Source organism: Nomascus leucogenys, chromosome 10 (assembly GCF_006542625.1).
Source record: "Nomascus leucogenys isolate Asia chromosome 10, Asia_NLE_v1, whole genome shotgun sequence".
Taxonomy (NCBI): domain Eukaryota; kingdom Metazoa; phylum Chordata; class Mammalia; order Primates; family Hylobatidae; genus Nomascus; species Nomascus leucogenys.
In genome coordinates this window covers 54598151-54621389 of record NC_044390.1, presented here as the reverse complement: position 1 = coordinate 54621389, position 23239 = coordinate 54598151, and the positions used below count along the sequence as shown (strand labels likewise).

Below are 23239 nucleotides of genomic sequence, written 5' to 3'. Positions count from 1 at the left end.
ATCGAGACCATCCTGGCTAACACGGTGAAACCCCGCCTCTACTAAAAATACAAAAAATTAGCCGGGCGTGGTGGCGGGCGGCTGTAGTCCCAGCTACTCGGGAGGCTGAGGCAGGAGAATGGCGTGAACCCGGGAGGCGGAGCTTGCAGTGAGCCAAGATCACGCCACTGCACTCCAGCCTGGGAGACAGAGCGAGACTCCATCTCAAAAAAAAAAAAAAAAAAAAAAAAATTCTGCAGTGAGTCTCGCCATGGTGAACAAACATGATTCAGAAATGCCTCCTTCTATAAAATGAAGGAGCTGGGTTGGAGTCAGTGTCACCAGCCAGACCATACTCTGGATGGGTAAAGGAAATTCTCTACCACAGAGCCCAGCAGTGAGGAGACTGAGAGGAAGGCAGGCCTGCAGATGAAAGCATGGGAGTGGGGCATGTGGGGCGGGCACTGTCCAGCTGGGAAAAACCAGCCTTCAAGAGGCCATTGTCAATCAGGCTGGGCCTGGTGGCTCATGCCTGTCATCCTAGCACTTTGGGAGGCCAAGGCGGGTGTTGAGGCCAGGAGTTCGAGACCAGCCTGGCCAACATGGTGAAACTCTGTCTCTACTAAAAACACAAAAAATTAGCCAGGTGTGGTGGTGCATGCCTGTAATGCCAGCTACTAGGGAGGCTGAGGCACGAGAATCACTTGAACCTGGGGGGGGGTGGAGGTTGTAGTGAGCTGAGATTGCGCCACTGCACTCCAGCCTGGGCAACAAAGCAAGACTCTGTCTCGGCGGGGGGCGGGGGATGTGGACCTCCAAGTCTCAGAAATGTGTGTTTGTCTTTTGATCTGCTGATTTGGTGTAACGTGATTGCCTCATTCATTCCAGTGTACGTACTTGCTGTAAATTTATATACAGAATTAAATAGCCCATTTATTAATTTATAAACCATAATAAAACCAGACAGTCATTTCCCCTCACCAGCAGATCTTGCATTGGAAAAGGAAAATAATATACAAATTTCAGCAACTTCAGAGATTTCATGAAGCCTGAATGGAGGTTGAATTCATTTTGGAGTTCAATGATATATTCAAAGAATCAGGTACTATAATCATATAGACAACTCCCGTAATATCTCCGCAGTGCAAAATTATCCCTGTTTCTTGTCATTCACCAGTGAGAAAAATCCAACTGCAGACTTGACTGCCTTCGGTGAAGGCACACGGCAAGTTCTTCTGACAAATAACACCCTTTGGGATTGACTCTTCACGTTTTACACAGCAATTGTCTCAGCTTGGGACCAAAGTATTTACAAAGCAAGTGAACAAGAGACGAAGCAAAAGGGACACTTCTGAGGCCGGTGGTGCGGAAACTCACTGCCAAACAGGGTGGGGGGCTGGTCACCTCTTCAGGAGTGTCCCATGTGTCAGCTGACATAACATCTTAAATACAGAATTCCAATTGAAAGAAAAACAAACAACAACAACAACAAAACACGAGTCAAGCATAAGCGATGTTACTTCCTCTCTGAACAGGGAAACATCTCGCTCGCTGGGAGATAAAAGGTAAACCTCTCATTTCCTGCTCTCTTCCCCTAAGTGCCAGCAAGAAGCTGGGTGTGGTGATGAAGAAAGAAGGCAGCCATCACCTAAGACCCCACAAGCCAAGCCGTGGTCCCCTCCATGAGGGCACGGTCCTTTCATGAAGCCATAAAAGAGACCACAGCTCAGACCTGAGCACTCAGGTTACCTACTGGGGTCCTGTCATATTCCTTACGTTGATTTCTGCCAAGACCCAAATTGATTCCCTTTTTTTTTTTAGACAGAGTCTCACTCTGTCACCAGGGCTGGAGTGCAGTGGTGTGATCTCAGCTCACTGAAACCTCCACCACCTGGGCTCAAGTGATTCTCCTGCCTCAGCCTCCCAAGTAGCTGGGATTACAGGCAGGTGCCACCATGCCTGGCTAATTTTTGTATTTTTAGTAGAGATGGGGTTTCACCATGTTGGCCAGGGTGGTCTCAAACTCTAGTGATCCGCCCACCTCAGCCTCCCAAAGTGCTGAGATTACAGGCGTGAGCCACCACGCCTGGCCCCAAACTGACTCGACCAAAGAATCTGATTTGGCAAACCAAATCTTAGTGCAGTGTTTGCTCCTCGTCCCCTTACCCAGAACATGATTCAGATCCTAACATAAACACAAAAACAGGTCAGGGAACCAAAACACTGTGGTCTTGTCTATTATACAAAATATCGAGATAATGTTCACGATTAATTCTGTTTTCAGCAATTGTGACAATTTTGAAGCTTCTCTCGAAGCTTCAAAACACTTCATTATTTCCTACTAAATACCCAAATGTGTCACACAGGCATCACCAGTGGGAACTTGGTTTTTTTTTTTTTTTTTTTTTGAGATGGAGTCTCGCTCTGTTACCCAGGCTGGAGTGCACAATCTCGGCTCACCACAACTTCTGCCTCCCAGGTTCGAGTGATTCGCCTGCCTCAGCAGCCTGAGTAGCTGGGACTACAGGCGCGCGACACCACGCCTGACTAATTTCTGTATTTTTAGTAGAGGTGGGGTTTCACTATGTTGGCCAGGCTGGTCTCGAACTCCTGACCTCGTGATCCGCCCATCTTGGCCTCCCAAAGTGCTGGGATTACAGGTGTGAGCCACCGTGCCTGGCCGGGGAACTTAGTTTTTAAATGTTTAGAAACAAAAAGATTTTCGATGCATAGGCCAGTCCTAATGCATCCCATAGTGGGGACCAAGGCAAAAACACACATAAACTACAAAATATTCCCTAGAAAAATGCAAGATCCTCCGAAAATCAAGATCTCTCTACCAAACAACCTACCAAGTCATCACAGAAGAGGTGACGACGCCTCTCAAAAGACACGTGCCACAGAAATAGAGCTTAAAATACTGAACACGATTTCTCGAAGATCCTTCTCACCACCCCAAGAGAAGCGCCCTGCTCTGGTGAGGGAAGAGGAGGCAAAGGAGAAGAGAGCAGTTTCCCTTCCATCTGGATCTGGGTGGATGCCAACCCTGACGTGCAGGGCAGAGCACCAGGCTGCAGGAACTGGATGCTAATTGCAATCGCTTTTTGCTTTGGAACATTTTCCAGGAACTTGTGAACTGCTAAGGGGATGACCAGGAAACTGGATCCATCTCTGTGGCTGGGGATGTTTTGAATGGATTCTCGCGGGCTCCCTGTCTGCTCGGTGACCCTGTTGGTCCCATGCATATCTGCGCCAGGGAATTAAAGTAGCCAGTCTGACGTTCTCAAGTACCGCCCTGGACACCCCCACTGCTAGCTCATGGTCTACAGCCACAGTGACCCCAGCTTTTCACACAGGGTCCTGAATGTTATCTGGAATGCAGACACAAGTGCTCTGAGCTACACTGCTTGGGGAATAATTCCACATGGAAAGGTACAACGTGGCCAAGATCTCCGCAGGGACATGGCCCTCAGATGACAGACTCCAGGAAGAAAGAGCATGAGACACCGGTCTCTGTTTAGGTTTGCCCAGAGCTCACAGCTGTCTGCACTGCAGGCAATGCATCCTCCTGAGGCTCACGGGGGGCCAGGAACCCCAGGGCTTCTGAAGGAGAGTTGTGCACCATCCCCTCGGCTGGGTTGTACATTCACTGATTGTCAGAAGTTTCTGATACTGCTGTGGGGGCCAGGGAAGGAGTTACAGAACAGTCTGGTCCTGTCCTCTGGACTCTACACATCATAGCGGTTCAAACTGTACGAGTTTGGGTAGCTCTGCCGGCTGTACTGGAAGTGGTCTGTTAAGATATTGTTGCGGCCGTACTGATAGTCCCCGTGCTGGGGGAAGAGGAGGCCGTTGTGGGGCTTCTCCAGTGGGGTCCGGTGACGTTCCTTGCTGCTCAGGTCCGCTGAGGTGACGGGGAGGAGGTGCTTCCTGGCTTGCTGGTTTGCATCGTACTTGGTCTGTGCCAGAAAGAGAGCAATGAGACAGGACATGCCGGGGCATAAGGAAGAGCTCATAATTCAAAGTCAATCAACTGGCTGGCTTCGGTGGCTCACATCTGTAATCTCAGCACTTTGGGAGCTTGAGGCGGGAGGATCACCTGAGCTCAGGAGTTTGAGACCAGCCTGGGCAACATGGCAAAACCCCGTCTCTACTAAAAATACAAAAAATTAACCAGGAGTGGTGGCGCATGCTGTAGTCCCAGCTACTCAGGAGTTCTGAGGCACAAGAATCGCTTGAATCCAGGAGGCGGAGGTTGCAGTGAGCTGGGATCATACCACTGCACTCCAGCCTGGGAGACAGAGCAAGATGCTGTCTCAAAAAAAAGTCAGTTAACCTCTGGGGCTGGCATAAGTCATAGGGCTTGAGCAAGGAAAGCAGACATGAATGGACCAGACCACAGTGCACGGACAGACTCAGAAGACAAGTTCTTGGCCAGGTGCAGTAGCTTATGCCTGTAATCCAAGTGCTTTGGGAGGCCCAGGCGGGAGCACCACTTGAGGTTAGGAGTTGGAGACCAGACTGGGCAAAATAGAGAGACCCCATATCTACACGTGTTAAGAAACAAATGAAGAGGCCAGGTGTGGTGGCTCACGCCTGTAATCCCAACACTTTGGGAGGCCGAGGCAGGTGGATCACCTGAGGTCAGGAGTTGGAGGCTGGCCTGGCCAACATGGTGAAACCCCATCTCTACTAAAAATACAAAAATTAGCTGGTGTGGTGGTAGGCGCCTATAGTGCCAGCTGCTCAGGAGGCTGAGGCAGGAGAATCGCTTGAACCCGGGAGGCAGAGGTTGCAGTAAGCTGGGATGGAGCGCCACTGCAATCCAGCCTGGGTGACAGAGCGAGACTCCATCTCGAAAAAAAAAAAAAAAAAAAAAAAAAGGAAAGGAAGGCAAGCCCTCCCTGTTGGCCATCCTATGTGCTTACACCGCACTAAACAGAGCCTTTGAGAGGAGGGAGGGAAAACCCCAGCTGAGACACAGCCGGAATGATTTGAGGACCTGAGGTTGCCTATGCAGGAAAAAGGAAGCCAGAGTGGGATGGGGCTGCGCCAAGATCATAAACCAGTCAGTGGCAAAGCTTCGATGTACAGCCCTAGCCTCGAGCGCTCGGGAGGCCTTTCCTTTTCTGACTTCCTGGGTGTTGGGGGGCCGGCTTCCTTCCCTGCCCAGCCTCCCCCACTCTCACCTTGTTATAGAGGAAGACCCCCAGGATGGCGGTCATCATGCCCAGGACGTTGGTGCTGGTGACTGGGTTGCGCAGCATGATCAGGGACACCGTGATGACCATGATTCTCTTGGTGGCATTGGCGACTGAGTAGCTCAAGGGGCTAACGAGGTTGAGGATGCTGAAGGCGATAACATTCTGGGCAAAGTTACAGAAGCCGCTGACAGCCAGGAGCAGGAGCGTCCAGGGCCACTGGTAGACGTAGGTCTGCAGAGACCGGAAGGTAAAGACAGCACTTCAGTGGGCGGCGGTGACCCTGCCTCCCTGTATCCACCTGGCAGGGTTAGGGGAAGGGATGCGGAGGGGCTTGTCTGGAGCGTCATGGTCCACAGGCAGCCAGCCCAGGTGTGTCACCAACAGACACTAGGTGCTTTAGGTCCATGACCTCGGAACCTCACGACACCACACAGCACGGGAATCACCCGCCGTCTCCTGCCAAGGAAACAGGTGAAACCAGGTCCCCAAAGGGCACCAAGCAAGACGTAAGCCAAGGCCTTCCCCGGCAGTGAACAGCCAGGAACTCTGGGTTTGGCAAAGCAGCGGTCTGCTTGTTGGACACAATGCATTCTACAGGGTTGGAGGTCCTGGGAAGGTGGCTCTGAGCCTGCGAAGTATCTGGTAATATGAAAGCCACGGGTCTGAACCTATTGCTGCGAGGATGGAACAGAATCATGGCTTTTGAAGTGCTTTACAACAATCTCAAGCCAAACAAACACAAGAGGTGATGTTACCATCAACAGCTGAGGCCAGGTGCAGTGGCTCACGCCTGTAATCCCAGCACTTTGGGAGGCCGATGCAGCTAGATCACCTGAGGTCAGGAGTTCAAGACCAGCCTGACCAACATGGTAAAACTGTGTCTCTACTAAAAACACAAAATTAGTCAGGTGTGGTGTGGTGGCGCATGCCTGTAATCCCAGCTGAGGCAGGAGAATCTCTTGAACCTGGGAGGTGGAGGTTGCAGTGAGCTGAGATTGCACCATTGCACTCCAGCTTGGACAACAAGAATAAAACTCCGTCTCAAAAAAACAAACAAAAAAACCAGTTTAGGTTGGGCGTGGTGGCTCATGTCTGTAATCCCAGCAATCTGGGAGGCTAAGGAAGAAAAATCATTCGAGGGCAGCCTGGGCAACACAGTGAGACCCTGTCTCTAAAAAAAAAAAAAAAAAAAAAAATAGCCAGGCATGGTGGTGCACACCTGTGGTCCCAGCTACCTGGGAGGCTGAGGTGGGAGGATCGCTTGAGCCCAGGAGTTCAAGGCTGCAGTGAGCTACGATGGCGCCATAGCACTCCAGCCTGGGCAACAGTGTAAGACACTGTTTCAAAAAAACCCCACAAAACTTTACCATCTGACCCTGACCAGAATGAGGCCATTCTGATTAAGGGATCCAGAAATCAAGAAATCACAACTAGCAGACATCAGGGCCATGGAATCCCCCAAAGAGCCTAGGCTGGTCCCAGGACAGGCAGACAGGTGAGAACCAGGTAGGCATCGCCCTGTAGGTCAATTTCCAGGCCACGCTGACCTTGGCCACAGGAGGACAGAGTTGGCTCAGCCCAGGGCGACTGTGATTGGTGGCCCTGCTGGAGCTGCAGGATGTCTACCTGACTCCATCTCCACTGCACTCCAAGAGAGAAGGATCACACGGTCCTCTCAAACGCAAGGAAGACATGCTTAGGCGACCAGCTCAGTGTCAACCAACTCAAGACTTGAACTTCCAAATGCAAATCCATTTACCTGTGCCATACACCCTGCAGCTTCTGCGGGCAACCTCACTGGAGGAATAGCCCCTGTAATATATACGAGCCCACCAGGATGCCTTCATGTTGGGCCAGCCTGTTCTCCCAGGGGTCGCTCCCTAAGGTGATGGGTTAGGACTTCCATGCTATTTTCTTCCTGCTTGCATAGATATCTATCTTCCGGGAAAGGAACCCAACCAATCTGGCTTAAAACAAAAAAAGATACATAATAAAATGGACTGATTTGTTCGCACGGTGCACAATTCCAGGCATTTTTTTTTTTTTTTTTTTTGAGACAGAGTTTTGCTCTGTCGCCCAGGCTGGAGTGCAGTGGTGTGATCTCTGCTCACCACAAGCTCCGCCTCCCAGGTTCACGCCATTCTCCTGCCTCAGCCTCCCAAGTAGCCGGGACTACAGGTGCCCGCCACCGTGCCCGGCTAATTTTTTGTATTTTTAGTAGAGACGGGGTTTCACCATGTAGCCAGGATGGTCTCGATCACCTGACCTGGTGATCCACCCACCTCAGCCTCCCAAAGTGCTGGGATTATAGGCATGAGCCACTGCGCCCGTCCAATTCCAGGCATTTTAACAAATGCATCAATTCATGGAACCAACACGACTATCGGGCATTAGGACACTCCTGGGGGGCTTCTCTTTTGTCCTAACCCCCTCCTCCTAAACCTGGCAACCATCCATATTTTCTGTCATGATCCGTGTGTCCTTCCTTGGGAGACTGTCATGGAAGAGGAATCACATGGCTCGGAACCTTCAGAGACAGGCTGCTTTCACTCAGTGTAGCAACTCTGCCATTCATCCAGGTTGTGAGGAACAAGAGTTGGTACCTTTTCATTGCTGAGTAATGCTCCACTGTGTGTAACATTCCACGTACTGAAGTTTTTTGTTTTGTTTTGTTTTGAGACGGAGTCTCGCTCTGTCACCGAGGCTGCAGTGCAGTGGCGGGATCTCTGCTTACAGCAAGCTCCGCCTCCTGGGTTCGCGTCATTCTCCTCCCTCAGCCTCCAGCGCACGTAGCGGGGACTACAGGCGCCCGCCACCATGCTCAGCTAATTTTTGTATTTTTAGTAGAGACGGGGTTTCATCGTGTTAGCCAGGATGGTGAAGTTTTTTTTTTTTAGAGATGGAGTTTTGCTCTTGTCACCCTGGCTGGAGTGCGATGGTGCGATCTCAGCTCACTGCAACCTCTGCCTCCCGGGTTCAAACGATTCTCCTGCCTCAGCCTCCTGAGTAGCTGGGATTACAGGTGCGAGCCACCATGCCTGGCTAATTTTTGTATTTTTAGTAGAGATGGGGTTTCACCATGTTGGCCAGGCTGGTCTCGAACTCCTGACCTCAGGTAATCCACCCACCTCGGCCTCCCAAAGTGCTGGGACTACAGGTGTGAGCCACCGTGCCCGGCCTATTTTTTCTTGAGACGGAGTCTCACTCTGTCACCCAGGCTGGAGTGCAGTGGCACAATCTCGGCTCACTGCAACCTCTGCCTCCCGGGTTCAAGCAATTCTCCTGCCTCAGCCTCCCGAGTAGCTGGGACTACAGGTGTGCCCCACCACACCTGGCTAATTTTTGTATTTTTAGTAGAGAAGGAGTTTCACTATACTGGGCAGGCTGGTCTCGAATTTCTGACCTCAAGTGATCTGCCTGGCTCGGCCTTCCAAAGTGCTGGGATTGGATTATATGCATGAGCCACTGCCCCTGGCCATCTGTCCATTGTCTTCTGATCTAATTTATCTCTGTTGTTTAACCTGGATAATGTAGACTGATTTATCTTCAAGTTATTAGCTCCTTCCTCTGTTACCTCCATTCCCCTTTTGAGTCCATCCCTTGAGTTTTTTTTTTTTTTTTTTGAGATGGACTCTCGCTCTGTCGTCCAGACTGGAGTACAGTGGCATGATCTTGGCTCACTGCAACCTCCACCTCCCACGTTCAAGCAGTTCTCCTGCCTCAGCCTCCAGAGTAGCTGGGATTACAGGCACGTGCCACCACGCCCAGCTAATTTTTGTATTTTTAGTAGAGACGGGGTTTCTCCATGTTGGTCAGGCTGGTCTTGAACTCCTGACCTTGTGATCCACCTGCCTTGGCCTCCCAAAGTGCTGGGATTACAGGCGTGAGCCACCACGCCCAGCCAATCCCATGAGTTTTTAAGTTACTGTCTTCCATTTAAAAATTTCTGGCCTCCAGCCTGGCCAACATGGTGAAACCCCATCTCTACTAAAAATATAAAAATTAGCCAGGGGTGGTGGCGGGCGCCTGTAATCCCAGTTGCTCGGGAGGCTGAGGTAGGAGAATCACTTGAGCCTGGGAGGCAGAGGTTGCAGTGAGCCGAGATCACGCCATTGCACTCCAGCCTGGGTGACAGAGCAAGACTCTGTCTAAGGTAAAAAAAAAGAAAATTTCTAGCCAAGTTTGGTGGCTCATGCCTATAGTCCCAGCACTTTGGGAGGCCGAGGCGGGTGGATCGCTTAAGCCCAGAAGTTTGAGACCAGACCGGGCAATATGGCAAAACCTTCTTTCTACAAAAAATACACACACACACACACACACACACACACACACACACACACACACACACAGTTAACCAGGTATGCTGGTGTGAACCTGTAGTCCCAGCTACTCAAGAGGCTGAGGTGGGAGTATCAATGAGCCCAGAAAGGTTGAGGCGGCAGTGAGCTGTGATTGCACCACTGCACTCCAGCCTGAGCACAGAATGAGACCCTGTCTCAAAGGAATTTAAAAAATTTCCATTTGGTTCTTCACTCTACCTTCTATCTGTTCACATTTGTTTCCAGAGTCTTTACTTTGCTCCTTGGAGCACGATGGTAATCACTGCTTTAAAGTCTTTGTCTGATAATCCCAACATCCATGTCATTGCACTGTTGGCCCTTGTTGGTTGTCTTTTCCCAACCATCTGGAATTTCCTGGTTCTTCGTAAACTATGTAATTTGGGCTGGCATCCCGGGCATTTAGCATATTATAAAAGTCTGGGTCTTAGTTAAATCCTATGAAGAATGTTGATGTTTTGTTTTAGCAGGCAATTGATGATGCTGGGTTCAGGCTGCAGGCTTGACCAGCCTTCTGTGGGTTGTGGTTCCAATGTCAGTTATGTTTTCAAAGCTTTTCCAGTGGTATTTGGCTCTGTCCTGAGTCTGTGCTGCCCGTGGTCAGTCTGAAAGCTGAGTGGTGGTCTCTCCCACAGTTCTGTTCTCAGTCTTTGGTATGCTGTTTAAGATCTGATCCTCATATGTGTGATGCTCAGGTTCGAGCCTGGGATTCCATGGGCGACTTTATGAGGTCGCTGTCCTCAGCTCCTCCCTCCACACAATCTCTTGAGTACTTTCCAGTTTCCTAGTCCCTCCCTTTCATGGCCCTCCAGTCAGAAAGCTGAGGTTTAATCACCGCACTCCGCTGTTCACTTCCTGTGATTACACCCCCATTTGAGGGTCAAGCAGTGACAATACAGAGAGAGAACAAGCTGCAGAAGGGCTCATCCCATCCTCCGAGGACTATATTTCCTCAAACTGCAGAGGAAGAATCCCCTCTCTCTGGGTTTTAGGTGGCTGTGGAACCTGCTGCTGCTGCTGCCACCAACATAGGATTGTCAGGGGCCTGGGAAGCAAGAGATGAAGGCAAAAAAGAAAATAGAAAAAAACCTAACAGACAGCTGGGCGTGCCGGCTGGCGCCTGTAATCCCAGCACTTTGGGAGGCTGAGGCAGGGAGATGATCTGAGGTCAGGAGTTCGAGACCAGCCTGGCCAACATGGTGAAACCCCGTCTCTACTAAAAACACAAAAATTAGCCGGGAGTGGTGGTGCGCGCCTACAATTCCAGCTACTCAGGAAGCTGAGGTGGGAGAATCGCTTGAACCTGGGAGGCGGAGGTTACAGTAAGCTAAGATCATGCCACTGCACTCCAGTCTGGGTGACAGAGCGAGACTCCATCTCAAAAAAAACCAAACAAACAACAACAAAAAACAACAAAAAAGAGAAAAAGCCTAAGAGGCATCCAGGTGTGGTGGCTCACGCCTGTAATCCTATCTCTTTGGGAGATCGAGGCGGGCAGATCACCTGAGGTCGGGGGTTCAAGACCAGCCTGGCCAACATGGTGAAACCCATCGCTACTAAAAAAAAAAAAAAAAAATACATAAAAATTAGCTGGGCATGATGGAACATGCCTGTAATCCCAGCTATATGGGAGGCTGGGGCAGGACAATCTCTTGAACTCTGGAGGCAGAGGTTGCAGTGAGCTGAGATCACGCCACTGCACTCCAGCCTGGGCAACAGATCAAGACTCCATCTCAAAAAAAAAAAAAAAAGAAAGGAAAAGAAAAAGCAAGCCTAACCGGGGATTTCCTCCATTCTCTCTGAGGGTTAGGAGTCTCCTTTCCCATTCTCTAGACTCCAAGCAGAGAACATCTCTGTTCTCATTCAGTGCCCGCATCTACCTTCTGAGCTGCCTCATGTCCAGGCTGAAGACGCAGAAGGAAGAAGAATGACAAACTCACCGCTGGCTCCAAGACACTCTGAGTTCTGGTCTTTCCCCCGGCCATCTGTCTGTTACCATTCACTTCTCAGTTCTCAAGTAGCTGTTTCGTGCATTCTGTCCAAGTTTTGAAACCAGGCCACCTGCTCCAGAGTCTAGGAATCCCCGCCTGTCTTTTGCCAAGCCACTTGGCAACTGGGCCAGGCGTCTCTGGGAACTGCCCGCTCCAGCCTTTGATTCTTGGTAGACTGGAGAACAGCAGACAACAGCTGACACTCTCCCATCTCATCCTCTTCCCGCCTGTTCTGGAGAACAGGACTGCAACGGTGCTAACTAACCTGCTGTCTGTGTAGTCTATGTGGCAGACACAAGACAAAGAGGGGGAACCCAGACATGTGGGAACCCCATCTTCAGACTGCAACATTAGTGAATACGGTGTGTGCCTAGGGCTGCTATTAAATATACAAAGTCATGCTCATGTTAAAAAACATATGGGCCAAGTGTGGTGGCTCACAGCTGTAATCCCAGCACTTTGAGAGGCCAAGGCGGGAGGATGGCTTAAGGCCAGGAGTTCAAGACCAACCTAGGCAACAGTGGGAGACAGTCTCTACGAAAAAAAAAAACCAAACAAACAAAACACCACCAAACATAACATACATAGCCTCAACTAAAAAAAAAGGTTACTTAAGGTATTACAACAACAACAAAAAAGATAATGACTAGAACAACAATAACAACACAAAATGTCCTAAGTGCAAGAAAAGCAAAGACAAAAGACCACAGCAAAAGCCTACATGTTCCTGTCCATGTGTGGACACACACATACTCTAATGAGCTGCAACACAGAACAGCAGAGGAACTGACAGGAGACCCACTGACACTATTACACAGCTGTACAAGAAATGAGAAAGGCCTTCTATGTCGTTATGAAGAGCTCTCTAGGACGATGAGATGAAATGAACAAGGTGCAGAATAGTTCAGCTCCCCTTCAGTATCCACAGAGGACTGGTTCTGGGGACCCCTGCGGATGCCAAAATCTACAGATGTTCAAGTCCCTTTTATAAAATGGTTTAGTATTTGCATGTAATCCATGCATATCCTCCCATATACTTGAAATCATTGCTAGATTACTTATAATCCCTAATACAATAAAAATGCTATACAAATAATTGTTATACTGTATTATTTTAAAATGTCTTATTCTTTATTGTAGTATTTTGTTTGTTTTTCTACCATACATTTTCAATTCGCAGTTGGTTGAATCCACTAGTGTAAAATCCACAGATATGGAAGGATGACTGTATATTTATATTTACTTTTGAGACAGGGTCTTGCTCTGTCATGCTGGCTGGGGTGCAGTGGCTCAAGCATGGCTCACTGCAGCTTTGACCTTCCCAGGCTCAAGTGATCTTCCCACCTCAGGCTCCCAAGTAGCTGGGACTACAGGCATGTGCTACCATGCCGGGTTAATTTTTGGTTTTGTTTTATGTAGAGATGGGGTTTCGCCATGTTGACCAGGCTGGTCTCAAACTCCTAAGGCTAAAGCAGTCTGCCTGTCTCTGCCTTCCAAAATACTGGGATTACAGGTGTGAGGCACTGTGCCTGACCTATATATTTAAAAAGCTACTTTTTGGGCTGGGCGTGGTCGATCACGCCTATAATTCTAGCACTTTGGGAGGCCGAAGTGGGTGGATCATCTAACGTCAGGAGTTTGAGACTAGCCTGGCCAACATGGTGAAACCCCGTCTCTACTAAAAACACACAAAAAATTAGCTGGGTGCGGTGGTGGGTGTCTGTAGTCTCAGCGACTCGGGAGGATGAGGCAGGAGAACTGCTTGAATCCGGGAGGCGGAGGTTGCAGTGAGCCGAGAACATGCCATTGCATTCTAGCCTAGGAGACAGAGCGAAACTCCATCTCAAAAAATAACACAGAATAACATAAAATAAAATAAAATAAATAAAATAAAAAAAAAATAAAATAACATAAAATAACATAACATAAAATAATAACAAAATAATAACATAAAATAAATAAAATAAAATAAAATAAAAATATAAAAAGCTACTCTTGTGTGTAAGAAGGACAGAGGGTGATTACATATGCAAATTTGCTTATATTTGCAAAAATATGGAACGGGTGAACTAGGAGCCTAAGAAATGTTATCCATGGTTGGGGAGGGGACAGGTTGGAGGGTAGAGGAATCATAGCCAGACTTCTTTTTTTTTATTTTTATGAGACACAGTCTTGCTGTGTCACCCAGGTTGGAGTGTAGTGTCGTGATCTTGGCTCACTGCAACCTCCGTGTACCTAGTACCTAGGATTATAAGCGTATGCCACCACACCAGCTAATTTTTATATTTTTTCTGGAGATGGGGTTTCTCCATGTTGGCCAGGCTGGTTTCGAACTCCTGGCCTCAAAGGATCCACCCACCTCGGTCTCCTAAAGTGCTGGGATTCCAGGTGTGAGCCACCGCACCCAGCCTGCAAAGAAATACTAACCTTCTCTCAGCACTCTAGTTGCAATTGTGCTGTGGGAATGCTCACTCTGAAGCGATTATATGAGTGAGTGTACAGTAGAATAACATCAGTGAATAACTGGGGTAGAATAAGCGACTAAGAAACGAGGAGCGGAACCAAGCATACCAGTAACGAGATCCAAGTACAAAATTCAAAACAGCAAAGATCTGGACTGTTCAACTGAAAGTGACACTAATTGCTAGGAACTCTTTGCTGCTGCCCCAAGTGTGTACTTCCTAATTTTTTCACAGTAAAGGCCTACCAACAATGACGACCCAGCAGCAAAAAGCACCCACGGCACCTGGATTGTGTCTCTAAACACTGCTCCCCACTAACGGCACCTGGAGTCCTGAAGGAGGGGCTGACTGCAGCTCTGGGATGGGAAGTACACAAGGTGAAGGCAGGCATCCCGCTGGGCGAAACGCTGACCCACAGTGCTATAAGGGCAGGGAGCCAATCAGAAGGGCTCCAATGGCTAAGACAGGACAATTGTTTTTTCTTTTTCTTCTTTTTTTTTAAGATGGAGTCTCGCTCTGTCGCCCAGGCTGGAGTGCAGTGGTGCGATCTCGGCTCACCGCAACCTCTGCCTCCCAGGTTCAAGCGATTCTCCTGCCTCGGCCTCCTGAGTAGCTGGGATTACAGGCGTGCGCCACCATGCCTGGCAAATTTTTGTATATTCTGTAGAGATGGGGTTTCACCATGTTGGCCAGGCTGGTCTTGAACTTCTGACCTCAAGTGATCTGCCCACCTCGGCCTCCCAAAGTGCTGGGATTACAGGCTCGAGTAATCCCACTGCGCCTGGCCAAGACAGGACAATTTGACTAGGAAAACGAATAATTCATGCAACTGACAAACACATAAAAGTTCACAATGATGCTGGAGAAAAAAAGAGAACCCCTTCCCTACCCCCAAACAAACCCTCAACTCTGGTCAACATTTGGAGTAAGCTCCAACTCTCTATCCTGAAAATTAGTCATCAAAAGGAACAGTTAAGCATTAAACTGCCTTTCTCGTACCATACTTCAAGGTAACAAACTAGTCCTGGAAGATGCAAAGTTCTTCATAGAAGAATTACAGCTTATCAATGTGAAAGGAAAGTTAGAAAAGTGAGCCATGGTTTACTGATTGGGAAAAGAGAGGTAATATCCACTACTTCAGCAGGTGGAGCCAAGGATTAAAGATAAGAAATGTCACAAATCCAGCTAGGCCACATTAAGACCTCAATAAATATTTACTTTTCCTTTCTAACTCGAGTCTGGAAGAATTGCACTGGCCTCCTCCTCACTGCAGGCACTTGCATTCATTTATAACACATTCTCCGAAGGCAGACCCTGCAGGTGGCAGAAAGATTCGATGTGGAGTAAATGGAAATAGAGACCAGGGAGGAACTGAGCTGCACACAGTTTTCTTTTTTTTTTTTTTGAGACGGAGCTTCACTCTTGTTGCCCAGGCTGGAGTGCAGTGGTGCGATCTCAGCTCACTGCAACCTCTGCCTCCCGGGTTCAAGCGATTCTCCCACCTCAGCCTCCCAAGTGGCTGGGATTACAGGCATGCACCACCACGCCTGGCTGATTTTGTATTTTTAGTAGAGACAGGGTTTCACCATATTGGTCAGGCTGGTCTCGAACTCCTGACCTCAAATGATTCACCTACCTTGGCCTCCCAAAGTGCTGGGATTATAGGCGTGAGCCACTGCACCCAGGCAGCGCACGTTTTTCTTTTTTTTTTTTTTTGAGACGGAGTCTCGCTCTGTCACCCAAGCTGGAGTGCAGTGGCACCATCTCGGCTCACTGCAACCGCCACATCCTGGGTTCAAGCGATTCTTCTGCCTCAGCCTCCCGAGTAGCTGGGACTACAGGTACGAGCCACCATGCCTGGCTAATTTTTATATTTTTGGGAGAGACGGGGTGTCACCATATTGGCCAGGCTGGTCTCAAACTCCTGACCTCGTGATCTGCCTGCCTTGGCCTCCCAAAGTGCTGGGATTATAGGCATGAGCCACTGTGCCCAGCCTTTTTTTTTTTTTTTTTTTTTTTTTTTTGGTCAGCGCATAGTTTTCAAAGTTCCAGGGCTGGCAAGGCACAGTGGCTCACATCTGTAATCCCAGCACTTTGGGAGGCCAAGGCAGATCTTTTAAGGCCAGGAGTTCAGGACCAGCCTGGGCAACATAGTGAGACCCTGTCTCTCCAAAAAACAGTAAAAAAACAAAACAAAACAAAAAAACAAAAAAAATTAGCCAGCCATGGTGGTACTCGCCTGCAGTCCCAGCTACTCGGGAGGCTGTGGGAGGATCGCTTGAGCCCCGGATTGAGGTCAAGGCTGCAGTGAGCCATGATTGTGCCACTGCACTCCAGCCCTGGCAACAGAGTGAGGTTCTGTCTCTAAAAAATAAACATTTAAAATAAAAAATGAGTAAAAATAAAAAGTCAATGTGCGATCTGGACTCTGCTGTCAGGACGTGAAGAGTCACCTTCTTTTCCTTGACGCTACTGGCGCACACACAGCAGCTATCAGCACCTGGGATCAAGCACACCAGAGAAGGAAAGGCACAGGAAACCCACTTCCTTGATGGCGTGCACCGTCACCGTGAGTCATTATGGAGGGCTGACTGCTGAAAGGGCTGGCTGTCAGGTGCCCAAAAAACACCCCAATGTTAACATGCAGCTACAGCTCCTCAACAAAGCACCTATTCTGGAACTAGCCAAGAAAACGACGTGTTCTTGGTGCTGTCCAACTCACCAAGTCGCTGCTGACCAGGAAAGCCGAGAGGTCCACCAGAACCCAGGTGGGGATCATAAAGAAGACGGCATGGCAGCCCAGGATGTTGAGCAGCCGGAGATGGTGGATCCGTGAATCTCGCAAGACCTGGAAAGGGAAAGCCTCTTTAGAGGGTGATTAAAACTGTATGTGGCAAAAAGGGCTCTAGTGACTCAGGCCCCAAACACAGTGACTGGACATTAACCCCGACATCTGAGCTTGAACACCAAACCTGCAAGTGCATTTGTGAGGACATACACAGCACAGGCCTGAAACAAGCACCATGCTCCACGCATAAACGACTGAGAAAAGAAAACAAAAATAAAACAGTAACACTCAGTGCTGGTGAGGATGAAGTGAAGTAGGCACTCTGAAATTCCACTGGTTTGAGGCTAAATTGGTATAACCTTTCTAAAATACGACCAGACAAACTATATTAAGAGTGATAAACGTTTCATACCCTCTAACCTGAGAACTGTAAGCCTATCATAATGAAATAACTGAGACAGGAAAACATCACACACATGATTGTTTCTACATTACAATGAAAAGTTGGAAATAACTGGTATTTCCAATAGAGAAACTGCATTAACCGTGGTACCTGAAAAGTGTGTGATTACCACAGGAGTTAAGAGCAATAATTTTTTTTTTTTTGAGACGGGGTCTCACTCTATTCCTATTGCCTAGGCTGGTCTCAAATTCCTAGCCTCAAGTGATCCTCCTGCCTTGGCCTCCCAAAGTGCTGGGATTATAGATGTGAGCCACTGCACCAAGCTTCAACAAGTTTTAAAATCTTGTTTTAAATTGAAGTTTTTAGCTAGGCCTGGTGGCTAATGCCTGTAATCCCAGTGCTTTGCGAGGCTGAGGTGTGAGGATCACTTGAGCCTCGAAGACTGAGACTGCAGTAAGCTATGATCGTGCCACTGCACTCCAGCCTGGGCGACAGTGAGCCTTGGTCCCAATAAAAGAGCTTTTCTTTATTTTTTTCTTATTGAGCACATTAACTTTATAATAGAAAAACTTTTTTTTTTTTTTTTTTGAGATGGAGACTCACTCTTGCCCAGGTTGGAGTGCAGTGGTGCAATCTCAGCTCACTGCAACCCCCGCTTCCTGGGTTCAAGCAATTCTTGTGCCTCAGTGACTGGAGTAGCTGGGACTACAGATGCGTGCCTGGCTAACTTTTGTGTTTTTAGTAGAGATGGGGTTTTGCCATATTGGTCAGGCTGGTGTTGAACTCCTGGCCTCAAGTGAACCGCCCGCCTTGGCCTCCCAAAGTGCTGCGATTATAGGCATGAGCCACTGTGCCCGGCCAGAAAAACAAACAATTTAAAAAGCAAAATGACAAACAGAAAATCAGCAGAATGGCAATCAAGATTTTTCTGCTCCAATAGCAAAGACATTTCTACTCTGCCTGTTTTCCCAATGCCACCAGCTTGCTGCCCACACACCCCTGAAACCCCATGCATGTCTGCTCATGGTGACCAAATACCTTTTTGGAGAAAATGTTCTGAAGCGAGAAGCACAGCGTGGCAGCGAGGGCGCTGACGAGTCCCCACATGTCAAAAGACAACTCGGTGACGGTGGCCAGCAGGACACCGCTGATGATGGGGATGAGTGACAAGTATACCTGCAGGAAGAGGTCATCAAGAAGGGCTCAGAGGCCAGACTAGAGCTGGGCCGCATGCCACAGATGCCCAGGGAAGAGCCCCTCTCCTCCTCAGCAAAGGGATACAACCTAACACTTTGAAAATGGTGTTTGCTGTGCCAGTGATGCTCCGGGGGGTGGCTGGGGGCAGGTGGTTATCAGAGCGCCAGGGGCAGGGCTTATTTGTGGGTAGCCCCATCCCCATACTATCACCCCCATTAAGAGCCTCTGCTCAGGGCCACAGCCCAGGGCTGGTCCTAACTCCACAGATCTACTCAGCTGCCACTGATGCACCAGGGTTTGAAGCTCTGATCCTCTATAAGGCTCCCCTGTTCCCTCTTTTTTAAAAATAGTTTTTTTGAGACCAAGTCTCGCTCTGTTGCCCAGGCTGGAGTGTAGTGGCACAATCGTGGCTCACTGTAACCTCCGCTTCCCGGGTTCAAGCGATTCTCCTGCCTCAGACTCTCCAGTAGCTGGGATTACAGGCATGTGCCACCATGCCCAGCCAATTTTTTTTTGTACTTTTAGTAGAGACAGGATTTCGCCATGTTAGCCAGGCTAGTCTTGAACTCCTGACCCATGTCATCCATCCACCTCGGCCTCCCAAAGTACTGGGATTACAGGTGTGAGCCACCGCGCCCAGCCCCCATTCCCCCTTACTTCAGGCTCTTCCAGTATGGTTACTCCTGGCTGGGACACTCCACTGATGCCTTCTCCTGCCAGTGACCTCCTGCCTTCACAAGGAGAGCTTTCTCCAAACCACCTCCACCTGGGGAGGCTCCTGTGCTGTGTTCCCAGGGCCACTGCCTGGGCTTCCCCAGCAGAGAGCTCTCCACTCACTCTTTTTTGAGATGGAGTCTCACTCTGTCACCAGGATGGAATGCAGTGGCATGATCTTGGCTCACTGCAACCTCTGCCTCCCAGGTTCAACCGATTCTCCTGCCTCAGCTTTCCGAGTAGCTTGGGACTACAGGTGCCTACCACCACGCCCAACTAATTTTTGTATTTTTAGTAGAGATGGGGTTTTGCCATGTTGGCCAGGATGGTCTCGATCTCTTGACCTCGTGATCTGCCCACCTTGGCCTCCCAAAGTGCTGGGATTACAGGCACGGGCCACCGTGCCCGGCCTCTCCACCCACTCTGTCTGTTACATCATCCAGTCCCGTTAGTGTACAACCTTAGAGCAGGTCCTTGTTTGCTGCTTTATCCTGGTGCCTAGCACACAGAGGCACTCAATAGCCACTAGCTGAATGAACGAGTACCAAACATAGTGACAGAGAGCCTTCTAGAAGGTCTGGCATGCGGGGCTAAACAACTCCCAACTTCCAGGATCCACCAGGATCCATTCCCGCATGTCCAGCTCTTCTGACTCTCGGCTCAATCCTGTCCTACAAAGAACAGTCTTCACTTTGGGAGGCTGAGGAGGGCAGATCACTTGAAGTCAGGAGTTCGAGATCAGCCTGGCCAACATGGTGAAACCCTGTCTCTACTGAAAATACAAAAATTAGCCAGGAGTGATGGAACGTGCCTGCAATCCCGGCTACTCAGGAGGCTGAGGCAAGAGTCGCTTGAACCCAGGAGGCGGAGCTTGCAGTAAGCTGAGATTGCACCAGGGCACTCCAACCTGGGCAACAGAGTGAGACTCTGTCTCAGAAAAACAAACAAACAAACACTCTTAAGGACAGGTAGAGAGGTGGAGATTTTAGGAGGGAGTGGTCATGCCACAGGGAGGGCAGACTGAGGGCTATGGACCTGAATTCCAGCTTCCCCAATACCGGGCTGTGGCCCTCAGGCACATGATTCTCCCCTCTCAGTACATCTCAGGAAAACCTGAGATCAGGAATGATGACTACCGGCCTTATCTGCCTTGCAGGGCAGGTTCCTAGAAGTTATGATGTCATTATAATTAGTCTGGCTGCCTAACCGGGCCAATTCCCAGTCTTTCCTCACTGTGTGAAGTTCCGGCTCCTTGCCCAAGCTGGATACAATGTCCTGTACAACAGGGAAACCTGATAAACACGATGATATCTGGTGATGCAGCTAAACACCTCCGGGACAACTCTGACTTCCCAGGAGCCAAGTCACAGCCTGACATCACCCTGGGGGAGCAGGGCTACAGAGCACACACAGGTCTTGCTGGGACAAAGACAGGCGGGAATAAAAAATAATCAGCCATAGGTGGCCCAATTTCTATAAGCCGATCCAGGGCACTGCCTCTCTGAGTTACATAAAATACAACATGCCAGAAACCAACCACTTGGAAAAGAGGCACGGTGTCCAGCATCAGCATGAAATGGATTCCAGCTGGGACAACAGGCGCCCAACTTCCACTTAAGGATACGGGATAAAGCTGTCTCTGGCTAAAGCCATGGCTATTCTTGCCCCAAACCAGGAAATACCCTGGCTTGGCATCTTGAACAGAATTTGGACTGTGCCCAAAGCATCCTCCTTATGCAGCCCTGAGTCCGGTGTGCCACTTTTGCTTCCGTTCCCAGACCATCACAACTTCTGGCTGTTTTAATTTCTAAGACTTTGCTGGATTTTGCCAAGATCGAACTCCTTTGATCGCGTCTGGCTTCTGATCCCAGAGGTCCCCTGACAGATCTCTCTTGTAAAGAAGTGAAAACCTAGCCAAGTGCAGTGGCTGACGCCTGTAATCTCAACACTTTGGGAGGCTGACGCAGACGGATCACTTGAGGTCAGGAGTTTGAGACCAGCCTGGCAACATGGTGAAACCCTGTCTCTATTAAAAATACAAAAAAATTAGCCAGGTGTGGTGGTGCACGTCTGTAGTCCCAGCTACTCGAGAGGCTGAGGCAGGAGAATTGCTTGAACCTGGGAGGCGGAGGTTGCAGCGAGCTGAGATTGTCACTGGACTCCAGGCTGGGCAACAGAGTAAAACTCCGTCTCAAAAATAATAATAATAATAAAAAAAAGTGAAAACCTATCCAACAGCGTTCGGATCCATCCATCCCTAGTCCCACTGGAAAGGCCACACATGGGGTGTATGGCCAAGATGTGACCAACCCATCACCTACCAGCAAACCCAGGTAGGGAATCACAACGGGGAGGAAAATTGGATCTGAAAGGGACAACAGTGTTCCTAAGACCACACAGCAGAGATCACAGAGGGACACATACTCCACACACCATTGCTCACAGGGTGATTCTAGAACTCGAGTAGTAAAAGGCCACTGGAGACCTCTACACTGACTTCCCTATTTGACAGGAAGCCAGGCAGCCTGCAGACCAGGATCCTGACCACGTCACCAGTTGGCAACAGGGAGGAACCCCCTGGAGCTCCCATCTGCCCAGAGTCCCTGCCCGGGGTTACCTTGGTGCTCTGCTTCTCCTTCATAATGATCCGGGACAGGAGGACCACCCAGATGGGCATGGTGGCCTTGACTGCAAAGAGAGGGAAGGGCACTCAGGGGGCTGCCTGAGTTCCAGGGCCCAACCTGTTCCACCTCCACGGCAGGATGGGAGGGCTTGGCAGGCCCTCACACCTCTTCACCCCTTCTCTTTCGGTAGGGCTTCCTCCTACCACGGCTGTTGTGGTCTGTCCTGCTTACCTCTCAGCTCTCTTCTCAGCCCCTCTTCTCCCTGAGAACCCCATGCGTGTCCCTCCCCTACCAAAACCCTTGGCAGCCCCTCTGCTGACTTCTCAGTCCGGCGGGACGCGCCCCGGGCGGCGCACTCCTATCCATGCGCCCAAACCCGAAGCGGCGGGCCCGGCGGCCGCCCCCGAGGCCGGGCGCGGAACCTACCGGTATGTGCATAGGACACGGGCACCTTCCAGATGCTGACGTGCGCTGACACGGACGCGAAGTACTTGCCGAAGGCGAGCGGCAGCACGTAGCGCGGGTAGAAGCGCGGCGGCAGCAGCGGGCCGGACGACGGATGCGGACTGGGTCCGGGGCCCGAGACGGGCGGCGCGGGGGGCACGCGCCAGGCGCGCAGCAGCGGCGGGAGCCCAGCGCAAAGAGCCAGGATGTGGCACAGCGACACGGTCACCGGGAACGGGAAGGCGCTCAGGATCACCTTGTTGACCACGTTGCCGCCCGCGCTCAGCGCGTACCACAGCAGGCACAGCGCCGCCACCCGCGCGCCCTCGCGCGCGCCGCCACTGCTGCTCACTGCGCCCGGGCCCCCCGCGCCAGGGCCCGCGCCCACCGCAGCCGCCGCCATCCTGCCCGAACGGCCGCCCCTTCCAGCCCGTCCGACGGCCCGACGCCGGGCGGGGGCGGGGCTGGGCGGGGGCGGGGCTCCGGTCTACGCCGTTTCCCATTGGTCGCTGCCTCCGCGCGTCATCCCCCCGCGCCGGCCGACGCGCCAGCCACCACGTCTCGAGTGCAGGCCCAGTCCACTGTAGATGCGCTTCCGGCGGAGCCGAGGCCGGAAGCGGAAGAAAGGGACGCAGACCTGGATCCAAGCTGTGCCACCTGAGACGTGGGCCGTCCCAGTGACCGGGAGCCAGAGCTCGAACGGGACGGGCGAGCAGGAGCGCGGTGGGCTTCGCAGCGTCGGCGTCTGTGAGTGGGCCAAACATCAGGGCCTCGACCAGGGATACAAGGACACCCCCTAACTAGATTCCTAATTCCTGATGGCTGGCGGCGGCCGACACCGAAGGTAAAAGACCTTTTGGGGAAAGAAACCAGTTGTGAAAAGCTCTTGGGCTAAACTCACTCTGCAAACTGGAGGCGCACGCTCGTGGCCAAACTCTGGCAGTGGGACTATTCCGGAGCACCAGATCCCTGGAATCATGTTCTGGAAACCACCGCGACGTGCGCAGTTCTCGGGCCTGGCCCTGGTATCACCCCACTGAATCCTAGTAACACGGTGCGGTAGGTATCACTGTCCCCATTTCACAGACCGAAGTCC

General features: G+C 50.5%; 1 protein-coding gene across 1 annotated transcript; it reads right to left on the bottom strand.

Annotated features, from left to right (window-relative positions):
- Window positions 1–886: 886 nt before the first annotated feature.
- Window positions 887–22558, bottom strand: SLC35E1 (solute carrier family 35 member E1). Its single transcript, XM_030820519.1, has 6 exons — window positions 22126–22558; window positions 21693–21763; window positions 18203–18340; window positions 16696–16821; window positions 5169–5414; window positions 887–3938 (listed from the first exon to the last, which is right to left on the bottom strand). The coding sequence occupies exons 1-6, from the start codon at window positions 22544–22546 to the stop codon at window positions 3708–3710; spliced, it is 1233 nt and encodes a 410-aa protein (XP_030676379.1). The 5' UTR covers window positions 22547–22558; the 3' UTR covers window positions 887–3707.
- Window positions 22559–23239: the final 681 nt, after the last annotated feature.